Source organism: Pelobates fuscus, chromosome 2 (genome assembly GCF_036172605.1).
Source record: "Pelobates fuscus isolate aPelFus1 chromosome 2, aPelFus1.pri, whole genome shotgun sequence".
In the NCBI taxonomy this organism is placed as follows: domain Eukaryota; kingdom Metazoa; phylum Chordata; class Amphibia; order Anura; family Pelobatidae; genus Pelobates; species Pelobates fuscus.
In genome coordinates this window covers 359400129-359418647 of record NC_086318.1, presented here as the reverse complement: position 1 = coordinate 359418647, position 18519 = coordinate 359400129, and the positions used below count along the sequence as shown (strand labels likewise).

The window sequence follows — 18519 nt, the reverse complement described above, 5'->3', positions numbered from 1 at the left end:
AGTAGCTTGTGGCCTTCTTCTGCATTGAGGATATGTCTCTCGATACCATTTCTCCGGATGAGCAATCTGGCTGGGAATCCCCATCTGTACATGATATTCTCACTCCTCAGGGCCGTTGTTATGGGCGCTAAGGCTTTCCTCTTCAAGAGAGTAGCGGCCGAGAGATCCGTGTATAGCTGTATCTTTGCAAAGGCGCCTGGTAATTCCTTGAGTAGCCGGGAGGCTCTCATGATCTTATCTTTAGATGTATAGTAGTGGAATTTAGCTATAGTGTCTCTTGGGAGAGTTGGCGGGAGGTTTCTTGGCCTTGGGAGGCGATGTATCCTGTCTAGTAGTAACTCCGCTGGGGACAGTTCTGGGGACACAGCATGGAAAAGGTCTGCTGCAAAGGATGATAAGTCCTGTGGGGACACATCTTCAGGGATACCCCTGATTCTGACATTGCTCCTTCTGTCCCTGTCCTCATGATCTGCCACTTTGTCTGTCAGGAATTCAAGTTTGGCAGTGATGTCTGAATATGCCTCTGCCAGTGTGTTATGTGCAGATATGATTTCGTCAGTCTTGTCTTCTAAGTGTGCTGTGCGCTCACCTATTGCCTGGATATCAGCCTTAATGTCCCTTGCCAGTTTAGAGAATTCAAGCTGCATAGAGCTTTTCAATTCCGACAGCATCCTTTGTATTGAGGAGTCTGTAGCTGGTGCTGAGGCATGTATGGAAATAGATGTGCTGTCACTCCTGTCTGAGCAAGAAGCAGGAGAGGACGGTCCGTCGGCGCCATCTTGGATTTTTTTTGGCGGCGAGGTGAGAGCCGAAATCTGCATTGCAGCCGGTTTCTGTTTCTGCTTCTTAGCTGATCGGTATGCCATATGGACCGGGTACTGAGGTGGGTCCGTTGGGAACCTGATTTTGCCGTTCCTATGCGGTTATAGTCGCTGTTGGTAGTCTCTTATGCAGGAGCTCGTGGTTTACGCGTCCATCTTGGATCGTTGCGTAGCCACGCCCCCCCAATTAGTAATTTTGGGAATCACTTTGCCATATTGCAAAATGTTTCACTTTCATTTTAAATAATTGACCTGATAGACTGCAGATGTCTTTTTTTCTTATCTTTTTTTGTACACATGCATACTGCTTTCATTCAACAAGTTCTCATAAAATAATAAAATAAAATAAATCCATTCGTTGTTTAGTGAATAATCCTGTATGACTTTATACTCACAGGATGCACATAAAGAACACAAAATGGCCAAGTACCATTTCTCTATTATCCAAGAAAAAAAAAAGTAACCCCTTCCACTGGGCTGATACTGCCAGGTTCAGTAGAGAACCATCTGCTTCAGGATTCATAGGTTGTCAACACAAACTACCTAAACCCTAAACAAGTTGGTCTTGGCATACACAAGTATTAATTTTACCTCACTTGAGTAAAGAACAGCCGCCTCTCTCGAAACTCATGGGGCCCAGTCAAGTCCAGCCCAGCCACAGCTTTTCCTGTTGCTGTTTTCACGTTTTTTACAACAAAATATTACGTTTGTTCATTCAGCCAGCAATGGGTTGCGCTATCACTGACATTCAACATGTATTCGACCCACATTTAGCCTTTCACTAACTAGGGTGACATTCGCAGTTCAGTCTGTATTTAGCCCTCATTCGAATATGGCAAATTTAACTACTAACGCAAATTTCGTCATACATAGCATCACAGTGATACCTCAATTAGGTTCATGCATTCTTCTTACTGTATTTAGCCCTCATTCAGACATATAGATTTACCTATATGAAATTCAGTCAGTCACACTACATTTTAATGTATAATAAATGCTGTGCTATAATTAGTTTTTCATTTTTCAGGTTCTTGGCGCCCCATATGGCCTTGGTTATACTTGTCAGTTCTGACCAGATCAGCATTTGTTGCCTATGTTCACCAGGCCTCTTCCAGCCTCATTACCTACATATATGCTATATATCTGTCCCCTGGGTATTCAGGCAGTTATTAGGCCTACATTGTTCAGTAATGATACCCACCCATCCATCCCTCCATCCAGCCATCCATCAATCCGCCCATCCTTCCATCAGTGGTACCATGTTACTCAAATGTCTCATCTTTATTATCTCTAATTAACAGTCCTGACATTATGGGTTTGTCACGGGTTAAATTGGTTATATACAATACAATACAATAAATATGGAGCAGGTTCTCCATTTTGCTTCACTATGTGTATATTGCAACTGCTTCATAGCTCAACAACCATTAATCAACCCACGTCCTATCATTTCATACAACCGCTAGCTCTCATACTGCCCTTACATGGCCACCCCGCTACTCATGAATTGCCATGAGCTCTCTCGGCCTTCTACTTCTATACCTTGACACGTGGCATTTACTAGACCTTTACTACATACGCTTCACACAGCACTAAATTTGTCCTTCCTGTGCTACATTTAAGTACACCACTCAGTGTAAATATAAAAAATACAAATAATGAATTATATAAATAAATTCATTCATTAAAAAAACAAAACAAAAAAACAGATCAAACACCTATTCGACCAGATCGAACATCAGAGCATCACTACTATCCATACTCAAATCACAATTGATTTCACAAGCTCTACAACCGTGGTATGATTAACCTACATTTATTCATGTCATAATCCGTGCATCTCATACAGCTTATTATCTACCCGGCAGCTAAAGACTTACACTTGACACTATCAGCCTTCCACTGCAATACCTCTACATGTTGCCCTCACTTGGCCTTCACACCATAAGTTACATATAGCCGTCTGTGGGTAATCCACTGCAAGACAATTTTGGCCCCTCATTTGGGCAATTATATACGACATCCCCAGCTTTACAAGGGACTACTACAACCCTATCATGCTGTGGTTGACTATTCCTATCAGCCTTGTTAGGCCCACGCAATTCCTCCCTGTACAACCCTCTCTCTGCCCTCCCAAGAACGTCTCATTCCATATTTAACTATATTCAGGCCCCCTCGGTTTGTCAAAATTTTACCTAAGCCTTGTATAATCCACAACTCCTGTCAGAGGCACTTACTAGTTGTCACATATTTTGCTTCTTGCTAGTAAACTAAAGATGTTCCAATCTTTCTCATACATACGTCAGGTCCTTCTTGTGGAAGGAGGCACAGTGGGAACTTATAATGAGATGCAGCAATACTAGGTATCTTTTTTTCATATCCATACTGATTGACCTAGGTTTATGCTCATAATCATAGGTTCCATTATTATCTTTTTCTGCTATCTCAACTTATCCTGTTGCTGATGTTTTTATCCCTAACCTCAGCACAGGTACTTTATACCCTTATCTCAATTATCACTTACACCATCCTGGACATATTCCCATTAGCATTTTCATTGTGTCTTTAGGTTCCTTTCTATGATATTCCTTTCTCAAGCTCAACCACACACTAATTGGGTAAGATACATACATTCCAACATACTTTCGATCAATTCATTAGCTTCTTTTCCCCTACATTCCTCAGTGTTAGATCAACTGGCTAAAAGGTGTATTGGTGCAGAATATATTCTGGTATAATTGTAATTCAGCTCTCATCCTCAGATGGAGGTATTCGTCCATCTCATAGTTAGAACCTTACTCTAACCGCTCCAGGTTATTAGATAAGGTCTCACCTGTCATGGCCACTCATTTGGATCTCTTACTTGTCACAGAGAGTCCAACATTCCGCTACTTTGTTTGGTGGCCTCATTTGGCCAATTCATAGCTAGAGCCTCTCACAGCCACTTGGCATTTAGTAGGGCCTCACCTTTCCCTCGTTAAGCTATTTTCTTCACCAATTGGCACTTGTAAGCCGCCAGTTGATGCAGGGTTACACTATCACCAGCATGGCTGTCACATTTACTCTTCATCATAGTATGTCTCACACATTGGGAAATACGATAAAGACAAACTGAAGAAGTTAAAATCTTTTTACTCAGAATGTCTTAACCCTCCCATGTAGTACCCTATTTTCATACCCCTTACTTTCATCCTCTCAAAGTAACATCACCAGTTACAATCCAGCACATGTTTCCTCTTCCGACATTAATGCACCAGTACATTTAGCTCCTCTGTCAATTAGGAAAGACATACTGAAAGACATCAGTTTGGTCTCCTTGTTGCTTGCCTCCCAAAATCTCATAGAGAACTGGGCTTACTGCTACAGAGACTTGTCAGTAGTTTTGAAACCTAGGGAAACCAGACTGAACAAACTAACTATACCCAAATTAATTCTGGCCTTTGGTCTATATAGAGACACCATCTGTTACACGTCCCACCTTACAATAAAGACCTAGATCTCTTTTTTACATAAATAGTGGACCTGGAGCACAAGTATGGGGGTTATACATTCTATCACTATCGCTAACCTTTGTAGGCCAAATCAGACGTGGTTTTGGCTCAATTCAACACCCGTTCAGATCAGAGCCTATTAGACTGAACTATTCCGTGTTCATTTCACAAGCATTAAATCACTGCTTTTGGCACCTCCAACTCCCACTCCACGATTTATGTTCAATCAAACCAAGTTCGCCCACTAAGAGTCTTGTTACCTCTGGTTCCAACAGAATCAAACACAAGTGCCTAAAGACAAATTGGGCAGACCTATTGTGTTCTTAGGTAAGGTACAATCTGCAACATTTTCAGTACTAGTAGTTGTCTTGTATGTAAATAACTGGTCCCAGTGATACATTATCTTGACGATTTTCTATCAGTAGAGTAAGTGAATACTATATCTCAAAGTATGCATAAGACCTTGCATCTGTTTTCATCCCTGAGCATTCCACGATCTTAAGATGAAACTGTAGGTCCCTCCTCCAATTTCATTTACCTGGGTAAATGAAACTTGACTTGATATTGCAGTCCATCCCCCTCTATGGGCACAGTCCAGCATCTCTGGGAAATGTAGAATCCTTCGTGGACAAAGATACCTATTCCTGTTTGGATCTCCACTCTCTGGTTCTTTGCCATACCTGTTTACCACAAGGTAATTTCTTAATTTCCTAACTACTTAATCTGCACCCTGGTTAACTACCAAAAATTGCACTGAGCCACTTGACGCTCAGACTTCCTATCCCCCTGGAACGGGAAACCCATGTTCATTTCCCCACTCTCCGATTAATCCTGCGTTATCTGTACTGACACTGCTCCCCACACTGGATTTGCAGCCATTTTCAAGAATAACTTAAAATGTCATGACATATCGCCCACAGAGATGCAGAGCCTACCCTTTTTTAGTTAAACTTCAATTCTCTTCAAAAAAATACCCCATCGTGGCCACTGCACACACCCGTGGGTCTCTATGGACGGGGATATCTGTTAAATGCTACTCAGACAACACAGCAGCATGTGAAATTATACTGGTTATAATAATCAGGAAGTTGGCTTGGCTGGCACCAATACAGCAATCTTACCTTGTCCGTATACACATACCAGGCCGTCACAACATAGCAGCCGACACCTTCTCTCAATCACAATTTCTTCCAAGCACACCCCACGGCTGCCAAACGACCTACCAAAACCCCAACTTTTCAGGAACTCATTAGCTCCTCTCATAACCACGGTAGATTATTGGCACACACAGCACTTCTCCCCTCTGCAGATGTGGCAGATGTGGCAGATAAGCCACAAAGAGAAACAGGGCTGCTGCTTCGTCCACGCTTTCCGTCAGGACCCCGGAAAGGGCACAAACAGATAATATCGGCCCTCTTGTGGCTGAGAATCTCTGGTAGCAGTAGGTTTAAATGCTCATTATTAGCCCGGTGCAGGAGCTACAGAGGAACGCATCCAGCCATCTTTAACGCCAGGCCCCGCCTCTGAGGAATGCACTTTCTTCCCCCAAAACATGCATATTTTAAAAAAAATTAAATCCATTGTTATCACGTATTCACAAAGTGTTTTGTAAAGTTGAATCCCACTCAATTACTCACCCAAAACATTTGTCCATTCAGATAAAGCAATGTTTGTCTTCTATTTGCAGGTGTTCGGTGGCTTAGTGTGGATTCTGATAGCTGCCACAACATTGCCTGCAACAGGACTACTGCAAGGATGGGTTATGTTTGTTTCCATTGGATGTTTTCTGTTTACATCTATTCTCATAATATTGTACTGCATAGGAGCCCATGGAGGTAATTCTTCATGGACATCACTGGTAAGTATAATTACTCATATAGTACAACATTATTGCCATACATGATATAGGGTATGTAATGTTTTTTAGGTTTTTGTGCATTATTTTTCTGACACACAGCATACAAATTGCTATATAAATATTATAGTGCAAATATAAATGTAAGATAGTATACATATCAATCCATATAAATAAGAAAATAATGACAGAGGTCCTGAGATAATCACAATAAACCATGATGCTAAAAGGTCGAGTGGTTAATTAAAGGGACACTATTGTTAACAAAACAACTACAGCTTAATGTAGTTGTTCTGGTGTGAATAGTCAGTCCCTGCGGGCATTTTCATGTAAACACGGCCTTTGAGAGAAACATCAAGCTTTATTATACTGCCTTGCTAATATTTATTAAAAAAAATTTGACATACGCGATATTATTACAGTCATCTGGTACATCCGAACATCGCTCAGAGTTAATTTCCAGTTAAGGATAGAAATTTGGAATAAAAAAAATAGACATTATTTAACCTCTTAGTGAACCAGACCGTTGTTCAATTTTCTTACCGTTAAGGACCAGGGCTCTTTTTACATTTCTGCTGTGTTTGTGTTTAGCTGTAATTTTCCTCTTACTCATTTACTGTACCCACACATATTATATACCGTTTTTCTCAACATTAAATGGTCTTTCTAATCATACCATTATTTTTATAAAATATGAAGAAAAAAAACAAAAGTTTTCGAACTTTGACCCCCCAAATCTGTTACGCATCTACAACCGCCAAAAACACCCATGCTAAATAGTTTCTACATTTTGTCCCGAGTTTACAAATACCCAATGTTAACATGTTCTTAGCTTTTCTTGGATAGTTAGAGGGCTATAAGTGAAAGTAGCACTTTGCTATTTCCAAACCGTTTTATTTCAAAATTAACGCGTTACATTGTAACACTGATATCTGTCAGGAATTCCTGAATAACCCTTCACATGTATATAATTTTTTAAAAGAAGACAACCCAAGGTATTAAACTTGGGGTATTTTGACTCTTTTCATGCAACCATTTTACCACCAATCTATGCCAAATAAAAAAATAAATAACTGGTGATTCTTTTTTGACACACATAGCAATTTTAAGAATACATGTACAGAGAACTTTAAGGATTACTGCCACAGAACTCCCCGATATGTGTTCAGCAATATCTCCTGAGTACAGTGATACCCCCAATGTATAGGTGTGTCGGGTTCTCTGGGGGCTAAAAGACCTTATTTGGAGGGTGCGCATTTCAGTTTTCCAACTTGGAATTTTCACAGATGTTCATAATGCACCCATGTCCTATTTGGGACATTTTTGAAGCCCGCCAATGTAATTTACCCCCACCAAACCATATATTTTTGAAAAGTAGACACCCTAGGGTATTTCAAATGGTGGTATTTTAACACTTTCCATGCACTAATTCTACCATCAGTCTCTGTCAAACTTTTGGGTAGTAATTGTTTTGCTATTTTTCTCTCACATTGTATTTTAGGCATAGATTCTCATGGTTCCTGTTATGTGTTACTGACAAAGAACATCCCAATATGTGTTCAGCAACATCTCCCGAGTACAACAGTGCCCCCAATGTACAGGTTTCAAACTTACAAGGGTCAAATGTAGGGTTTTCCCCTTTTCCATGTTTGCACATTGAAATTTACAAAAATCAAAATCACATGGAGAGACACAATTATATTTGAATCAACCAGGTGCAAACTAAACACTCCCTCAAGTGTTAAAAGATCTGGATATATTTATAATATAGAATGCACACTATATCCACTTCAATACTTAAGTAAAATATACCTTTATGAATTAGAAAAAAATCACACTATCAAACAAAAACACAAATAGACAAAGAAACAGAAATAGAGGCAAACAGTAATACACTAATACTATACCAAGAAATCTTACAAGCCCCAAAGCAGAAACATAAGTCACCAACTCCCCCAACGTTTCGGCACCAACTGGTTGCCTTTATCAAGGGTACCTGTCGCTGAAAGTGATTACTAAAGAGAAGTACATTATAAGGAATATTTCTGTTATACATTGTAAGAAGAATCTGTATATGAGCTATTTTATTCCTTATATTCCTGTGTACGCTTATCACCCTTTTTGCTTTCCATTTCACACTGTATTTTTAAGTATATTTTAGTGACAATATACTTCGAGTGAGGTAGCAGCACTGCTTTGTTTCTTTGAGCGCCACCTATATAACCTTTTGCCTGTTTGTGGCTAAGTGGCTACTACAAAAGACTGGACATACCTAATTTTGAATACCATGGGTTGTCTTCTTTTACAAATGGTATGGCATGATGGGGTTAATTTTCTGGGCTGCTATACGGCCTCAAAGGCAACATAGGCCCAGCAAACCAATCTGGCAAATTTCAATGTGCAAACATGGGAAAGGGGAAACCCTACATTTGACCCCTGTAAGTTTGCAAAAATCCATAAGACCTGTACATTGGGGGAACTGTTGTACTCAGGAGATGTTGCTGAACACATATTGGGATGTTCTTTGTCAGTAACACATAACAGGAACTGAGAATGTATGCCTAAAGTACAATGTGAGAGAAAAATAACACAAAAAATGACTAAGTTTGACAAAGACTGGTGGTAGAATTAGTGCATGAAAAGTGTTAAAATATCACCATTTGAAATACTGTAGGGTGTTTACTTTTCAAAAATATATGGTTTGATGGGGGTAAATTACATTGGCTGGCTTCAAAGTGTCTCAAATAGGACATGGGTGCATGATGACCATCTATGAAAATTCCAAGTTGGAATTCCAAATAAGGTCTTTAGAGAAGACCCCAGAGAACCAGACACACGTATACATGGGGGTATCACTGTACTCAGGAGATGTTGCTGTACACATATTGGGGTGTTATTTGGCAGTAACCCTTAAAGCTCTCTATACATGAATTCTTAAATTGCTATGTGTGTCAAATAAATCACCAATTATTATTTTTTTTAAATTTGGCATAGATTGGTGGTAAAATGGTTGCATGAAAAGAGTCAAAATACCCCAAGTTTAATACCTTGGGTTGTCTTTTTTTTTTTTTTTTAAATATATACACGTGAAGGGTTATTCAGGGATTCCTGACAGATATCAGTGTTACATTTTGAAAAAAAAATGGTTTGGAAATAGCCAAGTGATTCTTGTACGTATAGCCCTATAACTTTAAAAAAAAAAGCTAAGAACATGTTAATATTGGGCATTTTTAAACTCAGGACAAAATTTAGAAACTATTTAGCATGGGTGTTTTTTGGAGGTTGTAGATGCGTAACATATTTTGGAGGTCAAAATTAGAAAAGTTATTATTTTTTTTTTTTCATCATATCTTATCATTTTCTTATAGTAAATTATATGGTATGATGAAAATAATGGTATCTTTAGAAAGACCATTTAATGGTGAGAAAAACTGTAAATAATATGTGTGGGTACAGTAAATGAGTAAGAGGAAAATGACAGCTAAACACAAACAGCAGAAATGTAAAGAGAAAATTGAAAAATGGTTTGGTCACTAAGGGGTTAAGGGATGTTTTTTTGTCGGACGTACCCTGCACGTCCCTTGTCACTAAGGGGTTAAAAACCAAATCAAATCATAAAGCAGTGTGTTTTTATAAGGACCAGAAGGAACTAAAGTGAACAAAATTATAAACACAACATTTTTGCTTTTGCCCCCATTTTAGAGTGTCCTTTTATTGTGGCCAGCCTAAGGCACACCTGCGCAATAATCATGCTGTCTAATCAGCATCTTGATAGGCCACACCTGTGAGGTGGATGGAGAAGTGCTCACTAACACAGATTTCGACAGATTTGTGAACAATATTTGAGAGAAATAGGCCTTTTGTGTACATAGAAAAAGTCTTAGACCTTTGAGTTCAGCTCATTAAAATTGGGAGCAAAAACAAAAGTGATGAGTTTAAAATTTTGTTCATTGTAGTTATATAGCATGCTGTGTTAACATTTTCTGTTAAATGTATGTAAAACATACATGTAACAACATAGAGAAGGTAGGATTCTGAATGTGTTAAATTAATCAGTCTTACTTTTGTCTTAACCCATTCACTACTAAGCAACTGATTTAAACACTAGCATAATATTTAATTTAAAAAACAGAGAGCATAGCTAGCACATAAATGTATGATAAAACCACGTTTTTTATAGATTGCTGTTTAGAAACATATAGATTAAAATAATGCAAGTGAACACAATTTTTAATATTAATTTATAGAAATATTGTTGGCCGTCTGAGTTATGGCCACTAGAGGTGTCACTAGGCACCAATTTCAACACTGCTTTTTCTCTGATAAGGCAGTGTTTACATTGAAAAATCTGCAGGGAGAGGCTATAGACACCAGAGCAACTACATTAAGCTGTAGTTGAGTTAGTGACTATAGTGTCCCTTTAAATTAACATCTGGTTTCACTGAATTTCATTACTAAACAAAATGGATTGATTTTAAAACAAACATTTTGATTTAATATCTAAATTCAGTTTATCTAAATTGATTTTCATCAGACGAACAGAATTAGACAGACTAAGTGGGTCCTCTTGTATATGTTTAGTTTTTACTTTTAGACAGAACTTGAAGTTTCCAATCTAAATGAAGAATGTATTTTGTTTTATTACATCCATCAAATTGAAAGTCTAATTTCTGTGTTTTGTTTATTTTTTCTAGGATGCATTTTATCACTGTGTTGCTGCTCTGTTCTACCTTAGTGCGTCTGTGCTACAAGCCTATTTTACAATAGCCATACGGGGTGCGGGATCAATTTACCAAGAGAATGTTGCTGCTGTGGTAAGTTTCTGTAAAATGTCATTAAAGTTGAATTACTATGTACAAATATAAATGCCTGCATGTTTATTGCTCAACCTAAACCCTATGAAAGGGATGGATTCGGTTACTGTAAATCAGGGGTGCCTAAAAGGCAGGTCACCAGATGTTTTAAAACTACAGCTTCCATGATGCTTTGCCATTCTAAAGCATTCTAAAGAAATGCAAAGCATCAAGGGAGTTGTGGTTCTGCAACATCTGGGGGTCTACCTTTTGGGCACCCCTACTGTAGAAAAATCTAACTCCGGTTACTGAATAGCAGTTCACAAGGCTGCTATTAGTATTGTTGGGTCCCATTAAAATCTCTCCCACACAACACACGTCACGCTAGCACATGCTCTCAAAATCGGGGATACACACTCAGACACAAACAGATACACACTCCACACTAATGGGTACATAAATATATGTAATAAAAACAAAAGAATCTGTGACTGGGAATATATCAGTGCACACACTCAAGGTATATATACCCTACCACAGAGTTAACACACCAGTGAGACACTCCAGGCAGGGCCGGTGCAAGCAATTTTGGCGTCCTAGGCAAAAACAAAATTGCCGCCCCATTTGCTTCACCCAATCATGAAAACTAACACACACACCGACTCAAGTAGACACACACTGACCATGCAAACTGACACACACGCATTAACCCATGTAGACTGACGCACACAGACTCATATACACACACTGACCCATGCAGACACACACATACAGACACACTGACCCATGCAGAAACACACAATGACCCGTACAGACACACACACTGACCCATACAGACACACACTGACCCATACAGACACACACTGACCCATGCAGACACACACTGACCCATGCAGACACACACACTGACCCATGCAGACACACACACTGACCCATACAGACACACACTGACCCATACAGACAGACAAACACTGACCCATACAGACACACACACCTATACAGACACACTGACCCATACAGACACACACTGATCCATACAGACACACACTGACCCATAAAGACACACACTGACCCATACAGACAGACCCACTGACATAAACATACATACATGAAGCAGACTAACACACATTCTCTGACATACCTTACCTTCATTACTGTTCACTCCCTGCGCCTGGTTGCCCTTTCTCTGCACATTATGCTCCCGCCCACTTCTCCCCACGTCCAGCGGAAGGGGCGGGAGCGAGGAAGTGAAGCGCCAGCATGCTGCCGCAATGCATGCCTGGGAGGGGAGGCCTGGCTGAGCGGGCTGATCTGTATGCCGCCAGACTGTGTTCCACTGGGCGCTAGTGAGCAACAATGTAAGTGCTTCCGAGCGCCCGGTAAAATGGCCGGCGACATACTCAAAAATAATCTAACTTGTCAGGGCCGACACCCCCTGTTAAGCAGCACCCTAGGTGGCCGCCTGGTTTACGTACAGGGGTGTCTTGGGGCTTAGCCCCATTATTATACAAAAAACGTAGAGAAGGGCAAAATTATCTCACAATTTGTGGGATAGATGCCCCCTGGATATGTTAGTGTATCTATTTATACTTTATTCTGATTTTAATTTATACTATTTTCTATACTATAATTTATACTATTTTCTGATTTTATCCATTTTTCTCTCATCCACTTTTTACTACCAACCCCTTATTGCATTTAAAGACACAGTACCTAGTTTTTATTTCAATTGATTCTTCTATGTTATTGTAATTCATCTCATGCGATTTTGAGCGATTATCACAAGTCAGCTCCTGGATTTTACACACTATTCTTTTAGAGTGTTCCCATTTGCCTTTTTATATAGGTTTTTAGTGAATCCCTATTATTTCCAGTTGTAGCGACTTAGTGTTAGTCAGACTCCCTCCCTCCTGTGTGTTACATTAGGTATACCAGTACGTGTTTTTTCTCAATATCTTCAAAAGAACTGCACTCCAGAGGACTTTATAGTGAGTTTCCGTATTCTTTATTGTGTCCAATCATACAAGTCAACATTTCAGTCTTGATAATTATCTGCACCGCATACAAGCAAACTAAAATTCTAACAGATAATTTCTCATGCATTCCTTCTGGAAGAACTGACAAAAATCTAGTACACTACATGAAGAGAAAGTGTACTGAACTGTTCAACCCCCTAGCAGAAAACATGACTAGTTTAATTTCCTGAAACTGGAAATTCTTTAGCAGAGCAGGATTAAGTGCCCAAGTGAGCACTTAGGGCCCAATGGTTAACCCCTTCAGGACCGCTGACGGTTCAGGACCGTCAGCGGTAAAACGTGCGTTTGGACCGCTGACGGTCCTGAACCGTCATAACGGTCTGGGGCTACTTACCTGATCGCCGTCGGTCCCACGGCGGCGATCAGTGCTCCACCCGGTCCAGGGGGACTGCCTGTCTGCCCGGGCAGTCCCCCCTCGGCAGATCAGGACCCCACGGCCATGTGATCACTCGATCACATGACCGCAATAGGTGTCTGTGTATCTGCCTGCAGGGGGACTGTCTGTGCTGACAGGCAGTCTCCCTGCAAGTAAAAAATCCAAAAAATAAAGTAAAAAAAACCAGTGTAAAATCAGTGTAAAAAAAATAAATAATATGTGTATATACATATATGATATATATACATGTATTATATCTATATATAATATATGTATATGTATCATATATATAATGTCATATTAAGTGTATTTTTATATTTATATATACGTATATTAATATAAAAATACACTTATATTTAAATTACACACGAATATATACAATATATATATAATTGCTATATATATGGTATATATATATTATTATAAAATACAAATAATATGTTAATAAAAATAAATAACAAAAAATAAAAATAATTTTTAATAATTATAAAAAAATATTTATATATGCAATTTTATTCTAACAGTATTTTGATATATATATATATATATTTATATCAAAATATACTTAGAATGTAATGATATATATATCTATGTATAAATAAATAAAAACAATACGAAATATACATATGTCCATATACATAATTACATAAATAATTTCATAAATATACACGTAGACGTCAAATATATAAATATGTATATATATTAAAATTCTACATGTGTATTTATGTAATATTTTTACCTAATTAAGTAATTTTAATGATTGCAATTTGAGGGACCTGCCTGCCAACCCAGGCCGAAAGTCCAGATAATTTAATTTGCTAGCACTGTGTTTAACCCTGTAACTTTCTATGACACCCTAAAACCTGTACATGGGGGTACTGTTTTACTCGGGAGACTTTGCTGAACACAAATATTAGTGTTTCAAAACAGTAAAACATATCACAGCGATGATATTGTCAGTGAAAGTGAAGTTTTTTGCATTTTTCACACACAAACAGCACTTTCACTGAGGATATTATTGCTGTGATACATTTTACTGTTCTGATACACTAATATTTGTGTTCAGCGAAGTCTCCTGAGTATAACAGTACCCCACATGTAGAGGTTTTATAGTGTTTGTGAAAGTTACAGGGTCAAATATAAGGCTTGATTTTACTTTTTTTTTTTATTGAAATTTGTCGGATTGGTTAGGTTGCCTTTGAGAGCGTATGGTAGCCAAGGAATGAGAATTAGCCCCATGATGGCATACCATTTGCAAAAGAAGACAACCCAAGGTATTGCAAATGGGGTATGTTCAGCCTTTTTTAGTAGCCACTTAGTCACAAACACCGGCCAAAGTTAGCGTTTCTTGCATTTTTAACACACAAACAAATATAAATGCTAACTTTGGCAAGTGTTTGTGACTAAGTGGCTACTAAAAAAAACTGGACATACCCAATTTTGAATACCCTGGGTTGTCTACTTTAAAAAAAATATGTACATGTTAGGTGTGTTTCGGGGATTTATGACAGATAACGGTGTTACAAGGTCACTATTGATACATTTAAAATATATATATATTGAAACAGCAATTTCCTACTTGTATTTATAGGCCTATAACTTGCAAAAAAAAGCAATAAAGCATGTAAACACTGGGTGTTTTTAAACTCGGGACAAAATTTTGAATCTATTTAGCAGTTTTTTTCATTAGCTTTTGTAGATAAGTAAAAGATTTTTCAAGTAAAAGTCCAAAAACATGTTTTTTTTTTAATTTTTCACCATATTTTATTATTTTTTTTAAATACAATATTGGACATAATACAAATAATGGTATGTAAAGAAAGCCCCTTTTGTCCTGAAAAAAACAATATATAACTTGTATGGGAACCGTAAATGAGAGAGCGGAAAATTACAGCTAAACACAAACACCACAAAAGTGTTAAAACTGCTCTGGTCCTTAACGTACAAACATCGCAAAAACAGGCCGGTCCTGAAGGGGTTAAACAAAGACCCTGCATTTCCCCCCCAATCACCATCCCTATTTGAAAAATAAAGGTGGGATTCAAAACTGCTAGCTTACCTAAGGCCATTTATTTATTTATAAAATATTTTACCAGGAAGGATACATTGAGATTTCTCTCATGTTTAAGTATGTCCTGGGTGGGACATTAATCCTTTTTTGGTTTTAAATTACATGAAAGTATTTTTTTTTCCCCATTTTATTAAAGGGACACTCTAGGCACCCAGACCACTTCTGCCCATTGGAGTGGTCTGGGTGCCAACTCCCACTACTCTTAACCCTGCAAGTGTAATTATTGCAGTTTTTTATAAACTGCAATAATTACCTTGCAGGGTTAACTCCACCTCTAGTGGCTGTCTATTAGACAGCCACTAGAGGGAACTTCCTGGTTTCTAGCACAGGAAACCTGTGCTAGAGCGTCGCTGGACGTCCTCACGCTGTGTGAGGACCTCCAGCGTCGCTCAAAACCCCATGCGCATTAGGTCCCCTCGGCCGGTGGGAGAGATCAGTCTCGCCCACCGGCCGACGCAATGGATAGGAGGAGCATCGCGGAGGCGGAGACAGCGGCGAGGGACATCGCCGCTTCCTCAGGTAAGTGACTGAAGGGGTTTTCACCCCTTCAGTAACCGGGGATTGGGGGGTGGGAGGGAGAGGGACCCTCCAGTGCCAGGAAAACGGATTGTTTTCCTGGCACTGGAGATTCCCTTTAAGTAGTTGGGGGAGGTTTAACTTACGTAGGTGTTTGAATACCACCTTACTGTGAAGTCATTTATATGTTACCATCATTTATTACCAAATGACCAAATCCTCTAACGTGCCATCTACAATTAAGTCCAGTTGGAAGTGGCCCACATGTAGAAGATAAATGGCTACACGTGCAAAAAAGCTAAATCTAGCATTTTCTTGCAACTTATTGAAGTTGACAGAATGTCTTCTTGCTTACGAAATGTGAAAGAGTTTTCTGACTTATTTTTTCCTCATTCTAAATGCCAAGTTTGTATTTGCAATGTCACAGTACATTAATATCGTAAAACATGTGTCACATGCCCTCAAGTGTCGTATATCCACAACTAATAAACAATCAGAATTTTTTAAACAAGGTAGTAACTGATTGCCATTCTGGATTTTTTTTTTTTTTTTTGCCATGTTGTAGCATAATTGGCCATCTCTTCAAAATGAGTGGTTTGCCTTTCTTTGGATCAACAGCATAAAAATATGTTTATTGGTTGAACTTCATGAATTTGAGTCTTTTTTTTTCCTAATCTATCTTTTCAATTATCATGTAGCTATGTCGCTATCTAGACCAATCATTTGCTATAGCTTACTGCTGTCGAAATTACCCCGTTGTGAACTCTTATTTTTGTATTTATCTTTTACAGGTGTTTGCCTATCTTGCAACATTGTCATATACCATCCATGCTGTTTTCTCACTAAAGAGATGGAAGGCCTCATCATAATTGTACATTCCTTTTGGAGCAAGGAACAGATGCAGTGTGAACAATGTTTTAGCTACTCTACGAGAGAACATCTTGTGTGGGAACATATATTATCTTTTTTTTTTTTTTTATTTAACTTTTTCAAGTTAGGAGATGCAAATATGTTCTTTGTATTCAGATAGTTTCAAGTTATTTATTTTGTTATGTGTCAATAGTTCTTCTATAACAATATATATGTTAGATACAATGCTGAATCCAGAATACATTTAGCTAAAAAAAAAAGAAAATTTAGATTCGGTTAAATTAATATTTTATACTTTGCATAAACCTTCTGCCTTCCTTAAATACAAATTAAACTGTAAAAAAGACGTTAGCAGTTTCTACCTCGCTTGTTTTGTTAAAATAAATTGTTTTCTTTCCTAAATAGTTTTTAATTTTACTTGCGGGGTTATTCACTAAAGCGAGAATTCAGGGCAATTTCAGAGTGAATTTCAAATTTAAGGTCAAACTAGTCAAACTTGCAATTAGCTCTACTCTCAATTCAGCTACTCTGGTCTTCATTTTGAAATTCAAGTTGTGCGTGGGTGTATGTAACTCACACTCACAGCTTGGGCTGAGATCTTTTCCTGCCAGGAGAGAGACAAGGAGAGGGAGTGGAACCACAGAACACATAAAGGTGAATTGCAGATCTGCTAACTGGTGCGCATAGTCCTGTTCAATAAACAGTGATCTTAGCCTTAATTTACAAAGTCGCTGGTTAGTCCAAACTGCAGCTTATAAGTGCATCAGGGACAAAATAACAGGTATGTAATTCACTTTGTCCGCTTGTCAAGACTTGAGGATTTACATTAGAGTGCACAGTATCACATCCTGATCTAAATAGTATTAAGAATAATTGTAAGGTTGGGATTAGGGTTAAAATAATGCTCCAGGTTTCATTACATGACACCACTTTGGCCTTGGTTATGACGATTGGAATGCCCTGGTACTATCCCTTGGTTCATTGATAAGCCAGTTGCTTAGGTATTAATGGTAAACTGGGGTCTCCGGCAGAAAGCATCAGATGAGCACTCTTTCACTGCTCCCTATTGCTTGTATGAACATATCAATCTCTACCATTTGGGGCAGCTGAGGCCCTTAATTCATTGTTAAAACATAAGTAAATAATGTAACCATAAAGAAAGGCACAGCATCAGGCGTGTTTCTTTAAGGTCTGATCGAGATTTTGATTTTATTATGAGGTATAGGGTCAGAGTTTAGAGGTTATGAGCACCTGCACAGTCAGGTTTAAAGGGACACTATAGTCACCAGAACCACTACAGCTTAATGTAGTGGTTCAGGTGTCCAGAGCCTGTCCTTGTCGGCTTTTTTGTGTAACTGCCAACTTTGTTAGAGAAAAGTCAGTGTTTACATTGCTCCCTAGGAACACCTCTAGGGGCAGTCAATTAGACGACCACTAGCGGTGCTTCCTGGGTCAGTAATGCTCCATGGGGTGATGCTGATTGGTGCTCTGCGTTTTACCATGCACATGCAATACTTCCTATGGGAAAGCATTAGATTAACTGAGGTCATCAAGATTGAGGATCTCAGCCATGGACAGTAATGTCAAGACTGACGCAAAGTGGGAGAAAAGGTATGTTTAAAATTTTTACTCTCCACAGAGAGGGGGCCGGAAATTAAACAGCAATGCCTGCACTATTGTATTAGGAATA

At 38.7% G+C, this 18519-nt stretch overlaps 1 protein-coding gene across 1 annotated transcript in view; it reads left to right on the top strand.

Moving 5' to 3' along the window:
• Nucleotides 1–16920, top strand: part of LOC134587351 (myelin and lymphocyte protein-like) — a 29177-nt gene extending 12257 nt beyond the window's left edge. Inside the window, exons 2-4 of the mRNA XM_063443663.1 lie at nucleotides 6000–6170; nucleotides 10862–10981; nucleotides 16751–16920. Of these exons, the coding sequence (XP_063299733.1) occupies nucleotides 6000–6170; nucleotides 10862–10981; nucleotides 16751–16828 (369 nt within the window). The 3' untranslated portion in view covers nucleotides 16829–16920. The remainder of the gene's footprint in view (nucleotides 1–5999; nucleotides 6171–10861; nucleotides 10982–16750) is intronic.
• The last annotated feature ends 1599 nt before the right edge of the window (nucleotides 16921–18519 follow it).